This window comes from Patagioenas fasciata, chromosome 9, assembly GCF_037038585.1.
Source record: "Patagioenas fasciata isolate bPatFas1 chromosome 9, bPatFas1.hap1, whole genome shotgun sequence".
In the NCBI taxonomy this organism is placed as follows: domain Eukaryota; kingdom Metazoa; phylum Chordata; class Aves; order Columbiformes; family Columbidae; genus Patagioenas; species Patagioenas fasciata.
In genome coordinates, this window is record NC_092528.1 from 31,606,905 (window position 1) to 31,623,685 (window position 16,781).

The window sequence follows — 16,781 nt, forward strand, 5'->3', positions numbered from 1 at the left end:
CCCTTCGGTGTGTCAGTGTCACTGGACTGGTCCCGCATGGTCTGTTCTCAGGTACTTCACAGCGGCCAAACAGAAATGAACTTCTGGTGAGCGAGATACAGACAACGTTGTGCTATTGCAGCTCTGTTCTGTGGGAACATCTGTGAAAATCACTGGTCCTGGGAATAACCACCATTATTTCTCTGACCGCAGCGCTGTGGCTGCGTGGTTGCATTGAAACTCCAAGCATGTTTCTTTCTGCCAACGCCACCGCTCTCTCGCTGGGTTTTGTGGTCAGATGCCCCTGCACAGTGGGTCCCGGTGCAGCTCAGCGGCCCGTGCAGGTTCCCGTGCCCGGGCAGTGCCGCTGCAGGCCAGCGAGACGGCCGCCCTGGTGGGACACGGCACCACAGCACCATGGCACCGGTGCTGACACGGCACCACAGCACCATGGCACCGGTGCTGACACGGCACCACAGCACCATGGCACCAGTGCTGACACGGCACCACAGCACCGTGGCACCGGTGCTGACACGGCGCTGGTGCTGACACGGCGCTGGTGCTGACATGGTGCTGGTGCTGACACGGCGCCGGTGCTGACATGGTGCTGGTGCTGACACGGCGCCGGTGCTGCCGCCATGGCTGTGCCAAGCTCAGGGTTCAGCTGCCCTTGGTTCAGGGTGTGCTGGATTGGGTGTCCCCTGCTGATCTCCAGCTGACTGTGCTGCCAGGATGCCTGCTGGCCCTTTTAGCTGCTTCCTACAAACTGGCACCTCCCTCCTTTGAAACAGAAGCCAGGCGTGCATCCTACGTAGAAAAAGATCAGTGGGACTTGAAACTTGTGTATAGCTTGCAAGCAATTTAGTGCCTGGACAGTTATGACTTCTCAGTGCATCGTTTCCCTCCCCCTCCTTTGTTGTTCACGTTTGCAGTAACCAGGCCTGTTAGCCTTATTTGTTCTATAGAACTTCCCGCTGCTCTGTCAGCTCCAGTTTTATTTCCCTGCACAGCCATTATTTTTACCTCTTTATTTTGACAGCCAAAGTTGTCTTTAGTCGTGCTCTTGCACCTTACTTCCCCATCTTCTTGCCTCGTTCCCTCCACGGGACGAGGAGCTCACAGTTAGGAAGAGCCGGGTGCCCCGCGTGTTCTCCTTCACGTCTCCTCGTCCCTCCCCGCGCCCCCACCGTGGGACGCGCTCCCACCTCCGCGGTGCCCCGGCAGCTCTGCCGGGCTCTGGTGCCTCGGGGCCTCCCGTCGGGCCCGTCCTTGTCTAGCGATGGGCGATGGGCAATGGGCTGACACTGGCACTGTGTTGGCATCTGTAGTTTTCCTCCAGCTTTGAGGTTCTGAACGTGTCTCATAAAATGAAAGAAGAATCCGTAGTCTGGCTGTCTGATTTGTGGGCACAGCTAGGCAGCTGTATATTCAAAATTCTAATTTAAGATAACATTTGGTTGTGGGTGACAAACCTGTACATTCAAAATTCTAATTTAAGATAACATTTGGTTGTGGGTGACACACCTGTCTTATAAATTCCAGGCCTAAAGTGCTTTGTTTTGCAGTTGAGTCCCTCGAAGCCAAGCGCCCGCATTGTTCGGTGTCTGATCGCTTTGTACGTCGGTCTCAGCCCAGGGCAAGTCTTGCTTGTCCACATTTACACGGAAATCTTAAGAAGACAGATGCTCTTTCGAACAGACCATGTTGGACTGGAATATTACCACAGTGTCAGCACTGACAGCAGCTCCTCGTGCTCAGCTAAGCCTTATTTCTAATTCTGGCCCCATTTTAAACTGTGCGGTTGCGTACGGGAGCAGCAGTGCCGAGCTGTCCCGGCTCCTCAGCTCTCAGCCGCCAGACCTCGTTTCTTTACTTTGGAAGGGTTTTGTTTGGACGCAGACGCGGTCCTTTAACCAGATCCTGCTTTTCATCTGTTTTTCATGGCGAACGATCCCATTTCCCAACCGTTTGCAAACAGGGACTGTCTGGCAGGATTTCCTGGATACACAGGAGTTTGAGATTGTGAAGGGCCAGCGTTGTGAACCCTGGCGATCGGTGTGGTTATTTGCGCTGCCTTGTCTTCCACGGGCACTAATCAGCTCATCAGATGGAAGGTAGAGGTAGGGGCCGACAGAAATTCATCTGCTCGCTGATCACCTCCACCACGAAAAGTAACCCATCTGAACACCCGACCTTTGTGTACTGACGCTTTCTGAAGAGCTGGAGCCAGTGTTTGGGAGTGAAAGTCCAGTAAAAGTCTCCTGAAAAGGTTCGTTCTACCCGGTCCCGTCTTTGCGTAGCGGAGCGAGGGCCGGGGAGCTTGGAGCGCGTAACCCCCGAGGGGCGGCTGTGCGAGCTGGGGCAGCGGCCGACCCAGCCGGGAAGCACACCGCGTCTTTATTACACCTCTTGTATTCTAAGCTGGCCTTCAGAATCAAAAGCAAGGGGCTTTTAATGTTTTAAAAACATGTAAACCCACAGACACTGCAAGAAACTCAGCCAATTCCAATTTGTTTCCTGTGAGTCAGTTCACTGGAAGAAGTGGTGGGATTTTCACTTGTGAGAGATGGAACCCTTTGAAGTGTTCCCATGTTCTGAGAACCCCCCCGAATGTGTAACGTGGAATAGCAGGGAGGATGTTGGTGAGAGATGGGTTTGCCGGTGCTTCCAGAGTCCATCGGGTGCTGAGGGTGAGCGACCGTAACCCGTTCAGCAGTGTCTGTAACCCCACGGGTCTGGACACGCCGGGTATCTCACAGCGGAATGTTTTGTCTACAGGTTGTTACTAAAATAAATACGATTCTAAAAGAATCACAAATATGTCTCTCTAAATACAAGTGCTACGGGCACTCCTCAAGTAAACAAAGGCATTAATGTCATTATATATTGTATACATGAAAAAATCCCACAACAATGTTCTATAGAATAGTTTCGTTCGGTACCCTTTTTTTTCTCTCAAGAATTGGGATTTCATCCAGATTCTGAAGGTTAAGTTGTTCGTAGAGCTCAAAGGGTGTTTTGTTCGGTTCGTGCAAGCGGCTCAGTGTCTGTGGGCGCCAGCGCGCTCGCGGCGGTCGGCAGGGACGGGGGTGCAGGACATTCCTCCCGCTCTCACCGCGGCGGATGGAGCCGAACCCAGGTCAGGGGAGGAGCCGCTCTGGCCGCTGCAGGGGTTATTTCAATCAGTACTCAGCACAGGGTAATAAATATTCAAACACTTCTGTAATGTTCCAGCTTCCAGATTGGAAATGACGATGGACATGCAGTAGGAGAACAAAGTGCGTGGTTCAGTTTAATAATTACATTGTGTCTCCTTGTCACAGCTTCATGAAATTTTCATGAAACATTATCCTGTATGAAACGGCAAGTGCCGTGATTGTATCAGCTGAGCCCGCGGTCCCGCGGCCGCCACGCCAACCTGCGGCAGCAGTGCACAGTTAACTGTTGGACGCTGGTTATTAATTGCTGCACTTTCAGAGAGAAGTCATTGGGAGACTCTGCACTTTATATGTGTTTGTGAGCTTTTAGTGATGTAATGTAAGATAAAATCTTACCGTTTCCAACTGTTGAACAGTGTAAGTGAAATCAACAGCACGCGGCTTCAAGCTCCTCGGCCCAATAGGTATTTTCTCTTCACGTGTATCGACGGCGCGTGTGACCTTTTGCAAAACACTATTAACATTTGGCTTTGAGTAAGGCGGGGTGTGGGCAGACTGCGGGGTGTGGGCAGACTGCGGGTGCAGGCAGACTGCGGGTGCGGGCAGACTGCGGGTGCGGGCAGACTGCGGGTGCGGGCAGACTGCGGGTGTGGGCAGACTGCGGGTGAGGGCAGACTGCGGGGTGCGGGCAGACTGCGGGTGTGGGCAGACTGCGGGTGCGGGCAGACTGCGGGTGCGGGCAGACTGCGGGTGCGGGCAGACTGCGGGTGTGGGCAGACTGCGGGGTGTGGGCAGACTGCGGGTGTGGGCAGACTGCGGGTGCGGGCAGACTGCGGGTGCGGGCAGACTGCGGGTGCGGGCAGACTGCGGGTGTGGGCAGACTGCGGGGTGTGGGCAGACTGCGGGTGAGGGCAGACTGCGGGGTGCGGGCAGACTGCGGGTGTGGGCAGACTGCGGGTGCGGGCAGACTGCGGGTGTGGGCAGACTGCGGGTGCGGGCAGACTGCGGGGTGCGGGCAGACTGCGGGTGCGGGCAGACTGCGGGTGTGGGCAGACTGCGGGTGCGGGCAGACTGTGGGGTGCGGGCAGACTGCGGGTGCGGGCAGACTGCGGGTGTGGGCAGACTGCGGGTGAGGGCAGACTGCGGGTGCGGGCAGACTGCGGGTGTGGGCAGACTGCGGGTGCGGGCAGACTGCGGGTGCGGGCAGACTGCGGGGCTGCGCAGCACCGGTGCGGCCAGCAGCGGGGCCCGGGCGCTCTGCCCTTCTCCGCCGCTGTCCGGCGCTCGGTGACTCAGGACACAGGGCTGCTGCTGCTGCTCTGAGTCACCAGCTTCCCACTGGCCCTGGAGCAGCTTTGCTTTGATGTGGCTCAGTCCAAAATCCACTCTCAGTCCCTGGGACAAAGCCCTGACAAAGGACCCCATGCGAGCGCTGCAGCGTTAGCCAAACTCTGTGTTATTTCAGGTGAGAGCACGCTTGTGGAAGAATGTATTCAAAATCAGTTACTTCTCCTCAATTCCCCTTAAACTTTTAAAAATTAATACATCTGAATTTCCTCATACTGGAAAGAAAAGGTTTTGAAATAGAATCCGCTGAGAACCCTTTGTTGTTGGGGTTAGCACAAGGAGCAGGAAGGTGAGTGGGCTCCGTGCAGCTGCTGCTGGAGCTGAGCTGAGCTGAGCTGAACCAACGGAGCTGAGCTGAGCTGAGCCAACAGAGCTGAGCTGAACTGAGCTGAGCTGAGCTGAGCTGAGCTGAGCTGAGCTGAGCTGAGCTGAGCTGGGGGAGCTGAGCTGAGCTGAGCTGAGCTGGGGGAGCTGAGCTGAGCTGGGGGAGCTGAGCTGAGCTGGGGGAGCTGAGCTGAACTGGCGGAGCTGAGCTGAGCTGAGCTGGGGGAGCTGAGCTGAGCTGGGGGAGCTGAGCTGAGCTGGGGGAGCTGAGCTGAGCTGGGGGAGCTGAGCTGAACTGGCGGAGCTGAGCTGAGCAGAGCCGACTGAGCTGAGCTGAGCTGAGCTGGGGGAGCTGAGCTGAGCTGAGCTGAGCAGAGCCGACTGAGCTGAGCTGAGCTGAGCTGAGCAGAGCCGACTGAGCTGAGCTGAGCTGAGCTGGCTGAGCTGAGCGGAGCCGGCGGAGCTGAGCTGAGCTGAGCTGAGCTGAGCTGAGCTGAGCTGAGCGGAGCCGGCTGAGCTGAGCTGAGCTGAGCTGAGCTGAGCTGAGCGGAGCCGGCTGAGCTGAGCTGAGCTGAGCTGAGCTGAGCTGAGCTGAGCCGCCGCGCTGGCCAGGCTGGGGCTGGCAGAGCCTGGGGCTGGAGCGTGAACAGCACCAGCCTTCGGAGCGGGGGGCAGACCCGGTACAGCAGTGGTTCGGAGCCGGAACGTCCTGGTGTTGTGAGACCCGGAGCTGCTCAGATCCGAGCGCGCGTTGTTTTCCTGCGGCCAGCACCGCTGGGATGCCGGTCACTTCTGGGCGGTGAAACGCCGTGATTTGGGCAGGCGGGGGCACTTACACAGCGTGCTGGGCGCCGTGTTCGGCGGGTGCTGATGTGCCTCCTTCGAGCTGTACATGTTTCATTTCTCCAGTCTGGGGAACAGTAGCAGCCTCCAGCTAAGGGTTCTCAGAAATCTCGTGTTCAAAGCTCCTCGCTTGCTATGGACACCCCCATCAGTCCCATCTGAGAAACAGAAGCTGAAAGGAATCTCCTCTTTCCTCCCTGCTTGCTTGTGAGGCGGCCTGCTCTGGCACTCGCATTTAGAGCAGTGAGAAATGTAAATATTGCTTCTGAAAAACCTGAAAGTCAGAATTTGAATATCTATTTTGGGGCTACTTTGTAATGTGTTTGAATATTCCCGAAGTAAGAATCTTATGAAAACAAGTCTGAGAAGCTTGCCATGATTCTACATAGCAGTTTTCTCTACTTCATAGTGAAACTTCAGCATCATAGATCAGGCCAGAGGTCTCTGAGTCTGGGGCTCCGTTGCCGTGTGTCCATACCCCGTGATGGAGACGCCTGTCTCCAAGGCCGGGACGCGCTCGCTGGTTCTCGCCCAAACTCTCAGGCCGTCCCTTTGGATAACGCGTGTGGATGTGAACAGAAGATGGCATGCAATAGGAGAGATAACACAGATGTGTGATAACAGCAGAAAATCGTAATAAAAGAACAAACTCTTGAGATTTAGAGCACTCATGGAACCAGTATTTTTCAGAATTGTTCTGACGCTGAGTTTCAGCTTCATCTGAGCGATCAGTGCGGTGATACCTGGCCCAGCGAGTCTGTTCACACCTGACCGGCACTTGTTGATGCGCCTTTTAAAGCCATTTTACTGCTCCATGCTGTGTTTTCCTCTCCCCCGCCTGCCCGGCGAAAGAGGAAAGTAGAAGTTACCAGGGAAACTGAAAAACATTATTCAGGTATTTCTGGAGCCATTTTGTGAGAAACTTTAGAAAGTGAAAATGTTATTGCCATTTAAACAAAAATACACAAAGATTGAAAGTGTGAACGGGCAATGATAGAAACTTGGTTTTTTTTAAGGGAAGTGGAAACGTCTTAAAATTTACAGAAACAGAATACAGCTCTTAGGACTGACTGAAAGATGTCTGTGTGGTATTTATGTGGTGTTAACTTAGCCAGACTCGGGGTAACAGATCATCTTTCTGTGTAGGTGCTGCTACACCAGACCTAAGTGTGTGAAGTGATGTATATCAGTCTAACTGCATTGATAAAGGGGGTGAAACTGCCGCACGGTTCGGTGCGCAGGGGACGCTAGGCCGGGGTTAGCTCGGTGGTGTCTTAGTGCAGGACCAGCGCTGAGCTCGGGTTCCGGAGCCGCGCGGTCCCGCTGTGTCCGGTTCCCCAACAGCGCAGTCCCGCGGGGGTGCAGGATTTGGCCTCTGTCTGGAGCTTTGTTCTCCGTCCCATTGTTGTGGGCGATGTGATGTGTGCCAAGAAGAAAATCCTGCTGGGATTAGTAGTTCTGTAAAGAATAAAACAAGGAACAGATGGATTGATACAACCCCAGATAAGGGTATTTCGGGTTCTCTCCATAGTGTTTTTCTTTCTTGTGTACAGATACTCCTTTCAGAGCTGAGTAAATGGTCCTCATTACAATGAGATTTCACAGGTACGAGCGGAATTGTTTTTCGCAGGGTGGAATAAGCAGTGGTAGCAGGGTGTGGTTTCCCAGCCAGAAACGCTGCTCTTGGCCACTGAGGCTCCGAGTTGCCTCTCCCTTCCTGCTGCGGCCCCGTGAAATGGCGGGCGGGTGCTCCATGGTGGGCCGGTGCTCCGTGGTGGGCCGGTGCCGCAGGGAGGGCCGGTGCTGCATGGTGAGCCGGTGCCACATGGTGAGCCGGTGCCGCAGGGAAGGCCTGTGCCACGTGGTGGGTTGGTGCCACATGGCGGGCCGGTGCCGCAGGGAGGGCCGGTGCCGCATGGTGGGCCGGTGCCACATGGCGGGCCGGTGCCACGTGGCAGGTTGGTGCCACATGGTGGGCCGGTGCCGCATGGCGGGTTGGGGCCACATGGCGGGCTGGTGCCGCATGGCAGGTTGGTGCCGCATGGCGGGCTGGTGCCGCATGGCAGGTTGGTGCCGCATGGCGGGCTGGTGCCGCATGGCAGGTTGGTGCCGCATGGCGGGCTGGTGCCGCATGGCGGGCTCTGTCCGGCCGCGCTGTCCGCTGTGTTCCGTGGTGTGTAAGGACAGCTCGTGTCCCTGTGATAACGGGATGGCACTGGCGGCAAGCGGCGCCACGCTGGGTCCCGCCAGGGCTGCCGAGAACTCACCACGTCATGACGTTATGATCAACCACGTATATAATATACTCGGGTAGTTTGTATTAAGTTTGTGTTTTATCTTTTCTTTCTCAGTCACATAGAAAAAATCACAACATGGCAAGATCCTCGCAAAGCTCTGACCCAGCCGCTGAACCACATGAGCCAGCACCCGGCAGCCAGCTCCCCGGCGGTCCCGCAGAGGCCCATGGCGATGGGGCAGCCCGTGGCCCAGCCCGTGGCCCAGCCCAGCCTCGGTGAGTGCCGCCGTTCGGTGCCGCAGAGGCCCATGGCCCAGCCCAACCTTGGTGAGTGCCGCGGTTCGGTGCTCAGCACACCCAGGGCGAGCCGCCTTTTGCTGGTTGGGCGGATACACTGAGGAGAGGGCAACCTCAACAGGAATCTTTAACTATGTATTGTCCTGGTGGAATGCAACAGGGACAGCCAGAAACACTGTATTCCTTGCAGAAACACTGTATTCCTTGCAGAGACACTGTATTCCTTGCAGAAACACTGTATTCCTTGCAGAAACACTGTATTCCTTGCAGAGACACTGTATTCCTTGCAGAGACACTGTATTCCTTGCAGAAACACTGTATTCCTTGCATTTCATAAGTGTCTGTAAACCCCATTTACTGTGGTGCCGAATCTGCACATGGATGAGTTCCCCACCGTTCTGAAATGTGGTCTTTTTCAGCTGATGGGTGAAGTGTTTCCGACGGGTGCAGTGTTAACTGCCCATTGTCACCCAGCTCCGCAGCGGTGCTGGAGCCACAGTCCAGCCCAGGCAGGCGGGTGTGCTGGTTGCTCCGCCTGTGATGGGGGTGTCTGAGCTGGCTCTGGCGCTGGAGGGGACGGGGAGGCGGGAGCAGCCGCAGCACCGCGGCTGGCGAACGGGCCTGGCCCCGCGGCCCGCTGTGCCCCACACGCCAGGCCCAGCTCTGCCCCATAGCTCACTGTGCCCCACAGGCCAGGCCCAGCTCTGCCCCACAGCTCACTGTGCCCCACAGGCCAGGCCCAGCTCTGCCCCACAGCTCACTGTGCCCCACACGCCAGGCCCAGCTCTGCCCCACAGCTCACTGTGCCCCACAGGCCAGGCCCAGCTCTGCCCCACAGCTCACTGTGCCCCACACGCCAGGCCCAGCTCTGCCCCACAGCTCACTGTGCCCCACAGGCCAGGCCCAGCTCTGCCCCATAGCTCACTGTGCCCCACAGGCCAGGCCCAGCTCTGCCCCACAGCTCACTGTGCCCCACACGCCAGGCCCAGCTCTGCCCCATAGCTCACTGTGCCCCACACGCCAGGCCCAGCTCTGCCCCACGGCCCTCGCTGCGGGGACGGGGCTGTGGAGGATGGTTTTGGCATGTGTAGCATGATTTAGGGGGAAAAATTAGATCCTTAAAAAGCTTATTTTGCAACAATCTTGAATTGAATGCTGCATGTTTTGTAGTCTGTTCAACATTGTGCAATGCTCAAAACCATTGTTATTTTCATCCTGCTTTCTTCAGACTGTTCTAAAAAGATGTATTTAGTTTTGTGACTGTGCTCTTTATCGAGTTGGTGAGCACAATCTGGTCTTCATTTAAATGCTTTTCGAGTTTAACAGTTTGCAACTTATTTTGACATAAAATAATAAACCCCTCTGATAGTAATTATGTTTTCGATATAAATGAGCTTGAACGTATATGCGCAGTTTCCGTAAAAAGCCTGTACAGAAAGGCCAGGCTTGTTGAGGGCCGGCGTGTGCGCTGATCCGCATTGGCGCGGTGTCAGGCTCCGGATGAAGGGCTCTCGAGCTTCACCCGTTTCTGTCGCTGCCGAGGAGGCGGCTCCTGCTGCAGCCGCTGCTCCATCGGGGCCCTCGGCGGGACCCGGCCGTGCAGCCAGGGCAAGGTGAGACACACCACGTGCTGCACAAAGAACCGGCACGGGGGCCCTTGTGCCGACCACCGTGTCACAGAAACCAGGCGTGAGTCGGACCAGTGCAGCTCTCAGCTGTGCCGCTGACGGTGATTTCACTGGGTCTGGATACCACTGGGGGTTATGGCACTGCCTCTGCTTTCGTTTTCTTTAATTGGCCAGGAAATGTAACCAATAAAACAATGCAGTGGTCCTGTCTAAGAGCAATAAACACATGAAGCAAAGTTTCCATATCCTGCCGTGATTAACGAGGTGTCGCTGCTATTGTTCGAGGATGATAACGTGAGGTTCTGGTGGCTGTGTCAGGGTGAGTCTGTGGAGATAAGAACGCAGACGCTCCACAGTGGTTAAAAACAGGTGGGATGTGTTTTTGGTGATAACTGACGTGGGTGAAAGGGTGTAGATGTTGCACGGCCTGGCTCATGTTGGCTGGAAATTTGGCTACAAATCTGTAAGCTGTGTTTTTCCAGGGGCGCAGCTCGTGCGCTCACACTGCACGGGGAAACGCGTCCTGTTCCCGGCCACCTTCAGTCACTGGGTGTCCCAGGAGAAGTGGGCACCGTTCATTGTGGTCAATGTGAATCCTATGGCACCTGCTTCTGGCTATTGGAGTAATCCTCACAGAGCCGAAAGCGCTGGGACCCGCGCCTTCTCTGGGAGTGGGAGTTTTAAGACGCGGCTCTGGAAAACAACATGGGGGGTGGTTATTTGCAATTAAAACCTCTAAGAAGTAATTTATCAGCCAGATTTCAAATGGAGTGCTTATTTATATTGTAAGGACAGTGGCCAATAGTTCTGAACACCACCAGGAGTTACCTTCCGTATCAGGCAAATGAAATCCAGATATCTCCAAGGACACAGACGTTTAAACCAGCAACAGTCTGGTCAGTCGGAAATGCGGGAGGTCGGTGTGTTCAGAAGAGATGGTGGTGTTTCCAATCCCCGTCGTTCCTGGTGTGAACACGAGGACGTTCCTCTGCTGGAAGCGTTTCCCTTAAGGAAACCAGAGCAAGAGCGAGCGTTGTTCTCAGAGTTACAGGGTCAGGGAGATGCAAGGCTGAAGATTGCGTGAAATGGAAGAAAAATAACAGATTTTAAACAGTAACGGTCATCAGGAATTGGTCATTAGCATCCAGTGAAGCAGCCCCCACCGGTATTTGTTGTTACTGATTTGTTGGTAAAAGTGCTTACAGAGTAAACCTCGAATCTTTTCAATAACTTCTGCTGAACCATTCGATGCTGCACCCGCAGGTTGTTCGTTTGGGTCGCTGAGGCAGGAAAGTTCAACGGGACTGTCACAGAGCTTGACAGTCGAAACTGTTGAGCAATCTGTGTAGAGCTGTTTCCAGCCCAGGAATCTGAATAAAGGAGCCCCTGTGCTCAGGGACGGTCCAGCCTTTCGGTTTAATGCTTTACAGATTTTTGGAACAAGACGCAGCAGCACTGAGCAGCCGCGTTTTTTGCTGACCTTGTTGGAAGGCCGATGCTGTTTCTGGGAATTGGTGAAACAAGCAGCTCTTTGTTGGCAGGAGCAGAAGGAGAAAGGGAGGGGAGCCTGCTCTGATTTTCTGTGCCGTGACCGAGTCAAAACCGTAATATGGCCGGGCTCTTCCTTCTTTCGACCCTCAGCAACCATTCGTTTCTCGTCGGAGTGCGCTGCGTGCCGCCTGCCGCGGGCGGCCCCGCGGGACGGGACGGGACGGGACGGGATGGGACGGGACGGACGGGCCGGCGCACACAGACCCGCACAGACCCGGTCGCTCCCGGCGCTGGCAGTGGAACCTGTGCACGTGTCAGGAACAGCGCACGCTCGCGTGGTCTGGTTCTGCAGTTGCGGAGCCTCTCACCCACAAAACCATCCTCGCTTAGCATGTATCCAGCAAAGTCATCCACAGGCAGGTCTCCTGCAGTGTCGGGAAACCTGTTTCACTAGAATATCATGATCAATTTAAAAGCAAACAAAAAGATTAACATATTTTTTTTAATTTTTCATGTGACTCCAAAAAGAAAATTACACGGGTCGAACTTGAGACGTCAGCTGAATAGCTGTAATTCCACGGGCCGCGATGGAACTGCGGCCACAAAGTCCAGGTTTGGAACGCCGCTCCACATTTTACTGCTCCTTTGAGCTGGAAAGTTGTGCAATGGCTGTTTACCAGAGACACCGGCTTTGCTCGGCAAAACAGATTTGCTTTTCCCCAAGAGATGTGACCTGAAGGCCGCCCCGAGTCCGTCTGCTCGCACGGCGAATGCTTGTCACCTGCTGGGTCACGTCCTGTCATCTCCTTTCAAGTGCAACAGCAGATTTCAGCTTTTCTGCCTTTCCTTAGAAAGGCTGCGGTGGGAGCGCCGAGCTCTGCCTGGGGAGCTGGAGCTCGCTGGAGCTCGGCTGATCTCCCTTGGTGCCTTCTGAGCTGTCCCCAGCAGCCCGGGGCTCCTCAGGCTCCCCAGAGCACCAGGGGAACAGAGGTGGTAAAATGTCATGGATTTATTAGAGGAGAAATGAAAACTTTCTATCAAAAGATTCAAACTGAGTAGTCCAGTTGGGGCATGAACTGAGGAGTAAGAAGAGGGAAATCATTTGAAGTGATGGTGAGGCTGGCACAGTCCCATGGGAGACAGACCTGACCACAGATGTTACTGGCGTTTATTCGCGAAAGAAAGTGTCTGGGAGGGTGCAGGTGGTGACGGGTAAAGCACACGGCATCGGACAGGAGCTCCGACATCGGACAGGAGCTCCGGCATTGGACAGGAGCTCCAGCGCACCCACAGGGCTCGGCTGGGCTGCGCTGGGCGGGTGGAGCTGGGGCCGCAGCAGCCCCTGCGGAGCTGTGTCCTGGAGCTGTGTGTGTTCCAGAGCTGTGTCCTGGAGCTGTGTCCTGGAGCTGTGTGTGTTCCAGAGCTGTGTCCCAGAGCTGTGTCCTGGAGCTGTGTCCTGGAGCTGTGTGTGTCCCAGAGCTGTGTCCCGGAGCTGTGTTCTGGAGCTGTGTGTGTTCCAGAGCTGTGTCCTGGAGCTGTGTTCCAGAGCTGTGTCCTGGAGTTGTGTTTCAGAGCTGTGTTCTGGAGCTGTGTTCCAGAGCTGTGTCCTGGAGCGGTGTTTCGGAGCTGTGTTCCGGAGCTGTGTTCTGGAGCTGTGTTCTAGAGCTGTGTTCTGGAGCTGTATTTCAGAGCTGTGTTCCGGAGCAGTTGGTAACACACCCATGTCTGGCTGTGCCCAAGCAGAGCGTGCAGAGCTGGGCTCTCTGGGGATTCTGGTGGCTCTCCCCCTGCCCTGCAGGGAGGCTGTGGGTTCACGAGGAGCGGGGAGGTGGCGCTGGTGAGGCAGCTGATCCGGATTGCTGCGGGGATGATCCGGATTGCTGCGGGGATGATCCGGATTGCTGCGGGCATGGTCCGGATTGCTGTAGGCATGGTCTGGATTGCTGCGGGGATGGTCCGGATTGCTGTGGGCATGGTCCGGATTGCTGCGGGGATGGTCCGGATTCCTGTGGGCATGGTCCGGATTGCTGTGGGGATGGTCCGGATTCCTGTGGGCATGGTCCGGATTGCTGCGGGGATGGTCCGGATTGCTGCGGGCATGGTCCGTACCGCAATACGAGGTCCGGAAAAGCCAGAGGAACGGAGCCGGTGGTGATGGCATTTGCCCTCCCCGGCAGCCCTCAGGTGTGCGGCATGGCAGCTGCGCAGGATGCGGCCCAGCGCCTCCCTGCTGGTGGGAACGCAGGGGTGTATTCTTCCACTGTGCTTGTGTGCACAGCTTTCCCTCACTTATTGAACTGTCTTCATCTCAACCCACAGGTTTCTCTTGCTTTTCTCTCCCAGTTCCCTCTCCATGCTGCTGATGGGTGCAGGAATGGGGTGCCTGGCTGTGCGGGGGCTGAGTGGGTGGCTGGGGACAATGCGCCGCAGCAGGACAGCGCAGCTCTGGAGAACTGTGCTGGATGTGCTGCACATCGGCATTGTACTGAGCCGCCCCCAGCGGCTGGGTTGGCTTTGCACACTCACACGCGTACAGCACGTGCGGGAGCCCTGCAGCCGGTTATCTCCCGGCTGGAGCTGCCCCGTTCACCAGGTCCCATCCCTCGTCCGTCACAGCTGCAGCGGCACAGCCTTTGGCTGCAGCTGGTGCAGCACCGCTGCGGTCGGCTTTCTGAAGCAGCGCTCATAGTTTTGGGTGCTCTGCCAGCCTGTGGGATGCCTGGGACCGCTCACCCAGGAGGGCGGTGGAGTGTGGGGTTTGCATTGGCACTGCCAGAGCCTCTCTGTGCCTGGTGTCACGTCACCGCGGTCCTTCCGTGCGCTGTTTGTCTCAAGGGTTCCAGCTGCTGCCAGGTTTGGAGGGAACATGGAAACACCATTTATCTTTAGTAGTTTCTTAGTAGACTTTCTTTACGTTCTTTGACCTGGATATTTCTTTAGGTCTTCTGACTTTCTTGGGTCAGAATTTCTCCAAGATAATAGCTGCTGATGTAGGAAGCTGCAGTTTTCAGTATAAGCCCCTCTGCATTCAGGTATTTTGGGAGTCTTTATCTTGAGAACATCATGCAGCCGATCCCAGCCTGAAGACCTAGCCCAGGCCTGATAATGGTCCTCTCCGAGCTGGTGCTCGTACACCTCTGCAGGATGAAGTGGGTGTCTGCACTGCAGTCTGGGGCTTCCAGGAGACTTCACCTGGGATCGAACGACTCCTGTGCTCCCCCAGAGTGGCCATGCTGGGCGACACCGGCATCGCTGCGCTGCGCTCTCCACAGCTCCTGTTCTGGAAGCCCATCTCAGAGGTGGTTTAGATAGGCCTGTGTGCTTTCGCAAGGTGCAGAAGGATTCAGTAGTGTGGGCTTTGCACCACCTACAGGTAATAAAGCTGCCTTTAGACCCAGACTGGCCCTGGATACAGCACAGGACTAATCCACACCTGTTCGGTGCAGCCAGGCCTGGCCTGGAGCACAAGTGTGATGGAGCGGCTGGGGGACCTGGGGGGTTCAGCTGGGGAACAGGAGCTGAGGGGAGACCTTCTGATCTCTGAACTGCCTGAAAGGAGCTTGGAGCAGGGGGGTCGGGCTCTGCTCCCCAGGAACAAGCACCAGGAGCAGAGGAAACGGCCTCAAGTTGCACCAGGGGAGGTTGAGGTTGGATCTGGGGAACAATTTCTTTCCCAAAGGGCTGTGGGGCATTGGAACAGGCTGCCCAGGGCAGTGCTGGAGTCACCATCCCTGGAGGGCTGGACAGACGGACATGAGGTTCTCAGGGCACGGGGCAGTGCTGGAGTTGGTTGGGTTATGGTTGGGCTCCATGATCCTGAGGGTCTCTTCCAACTGAATGATTCTGTGATTCTAAGAAAACTAATCTGCGCTCTGAACAAACGGTGGTTGTGGGAGGCGGTGGGCAGTGCTTTCCGAAATCTGCAGGGTCTGCAGGACGTGTTCCACGAGCCCTCACGAGCGAACTGCTGGTGTGGAAAAGCCCTAAAACTCAACACATCAGCTGAAGGCTTGCTCATCATTATTTCAGTGCCCTTCAGTGGAACCAAAGCAAAGAGCACATTGTGAATCTGCCGTGGTTTAATTAACCTCAGCTGGTTCCCGGAGTCAGCTGGTTTGCGCTGTACGTGCAGCATTTGACCCTTGGGATGTATTCTTAGAACAGCTGAACGTAGCAGTTCTCGTGGAGGGCGCTGCAGAATGCCCCAGGGCTTCGTTTCGTGTTGTTTCTGTAATAGATATAAACAAATAATCACCTAACAGGCTTAATGTTTTATACTCTTTTTATTTCTAGTTAATATTTGTTCTGAGCTAGGTTAGATTAACTTAGTGTGCGTTATACGTGTGTATGCACATACCCAACGACTGGATTTGACTTCACAGAAGTAGACCATGCGAGTCCTAAATTTGCCTATGTGACGTGATCATGGTTGCACTCAAGAACAAGTCAACCGTATGGATGCTGTTAGGCAGCTGGTGGGATCAGGACCCGGGCCTTAGCATCTGTGTGTTTATAAACTGGTTTTGAATGAAACTGAAAAAAGAAAATGGATTTCATCACCTGCCGCTCCCACACTGGTGGAACTGGGTGGACCTGCAGCCTTCTCAAACCTCGAGGGTGGAAATCTTATTGTTTGGCAGCAGAATGGGGTCTTTGGTTCTCAGAAATACGATCATGAAGTTACAACGAGCTTGACCTGTAGGAGATGGTGCAGCCCTGCTGCCAGGCTGCGGGAACGCTCACCTGCTGTCCCGAGCTGCCGTGGCTTCTCGGTGGTGTGCGCCGACGGATAGTGGTGCTTGAAACAAAAGTCATTTACTCCGAGACACAGATTGTTGGATCAAAATACTCTCTGTCCTCATGAGGAGTGACTTGGAGGGTTATTTGGCACCGTAGCTCAGGGAGAGATATTCCTCAGCATTTTCATATTGTCTCGTTCTTTTCCTTCTTGCATGTGTAATTTCAGCTGTGCTGCCACATGGGCGCGGATCAGCGGGTGAAGAAGAGGGGAGTGTTTTGTGTAGCAAAGGCGACACGCAGCCGTGACAAACAGCGCCCCAGCTGCCCCGGGCGCGTCCCGTGCGCGCCGTACGGGCCGTCGATCTTTACCTGCTGTGCCTGGGTCTGTCATTCGCGTGTGCTGCTCAGATTAAAGCAGTTTTCCTAAGCAGAACTTACTGCATTGTGCTAACGCTTCAGCCAGCCTGGATTCTTAGCGTGGTTTTCTATTCACTCGACCATTGACATGCCAAAAATTCAAGCACATGCTTATGCATGCAAGAGGAGTTAAATTCCTGCCTCAGTGCTTGTGGTCCTGGCAATTTGACACCAGATTTACACTGATATAATTTATATAATTGCACTTAGAATATTTCTTGCTTATTCTAATGTGTATAAGACCAGATTAACTGTATCTTTAATGTGGTTCCATGTGTTGTTCTCCCCCTGTGGAAGTGGTTTGGTCCTGCGCGCAGCTCT

The 16,781-nt window shown here is 55.1% G+C and overlaps 1 protein-coding gene across 2 annotated transcripts in view; it reads left to right on the forward strand.

The window, feature by feature from the left end:
• The window catches only part of WWTR1 (WW domain containing transcription regulator 1), a 38,079-nt gene that overhangs the window by 8,539 nt on the left and 12,759 nt on the right, over window positions 1-16,781 (forward strand). Inside the window, exon 2 of one of the 2 annotated variants that reach the window (XM_065844270.2) lies at window positions 8,003-8,214. In XM_065844270.2, the coding sequence (XP_065700342.1) occupies window positions 8,003-8,214 (212 nt within the window). The remainder of the gene's footprint in view (window positions 1-8,002; window positions 8,215-16,781) is intronic. The other variant, XM_065844271.2, reaches the window with a different exon arrangement.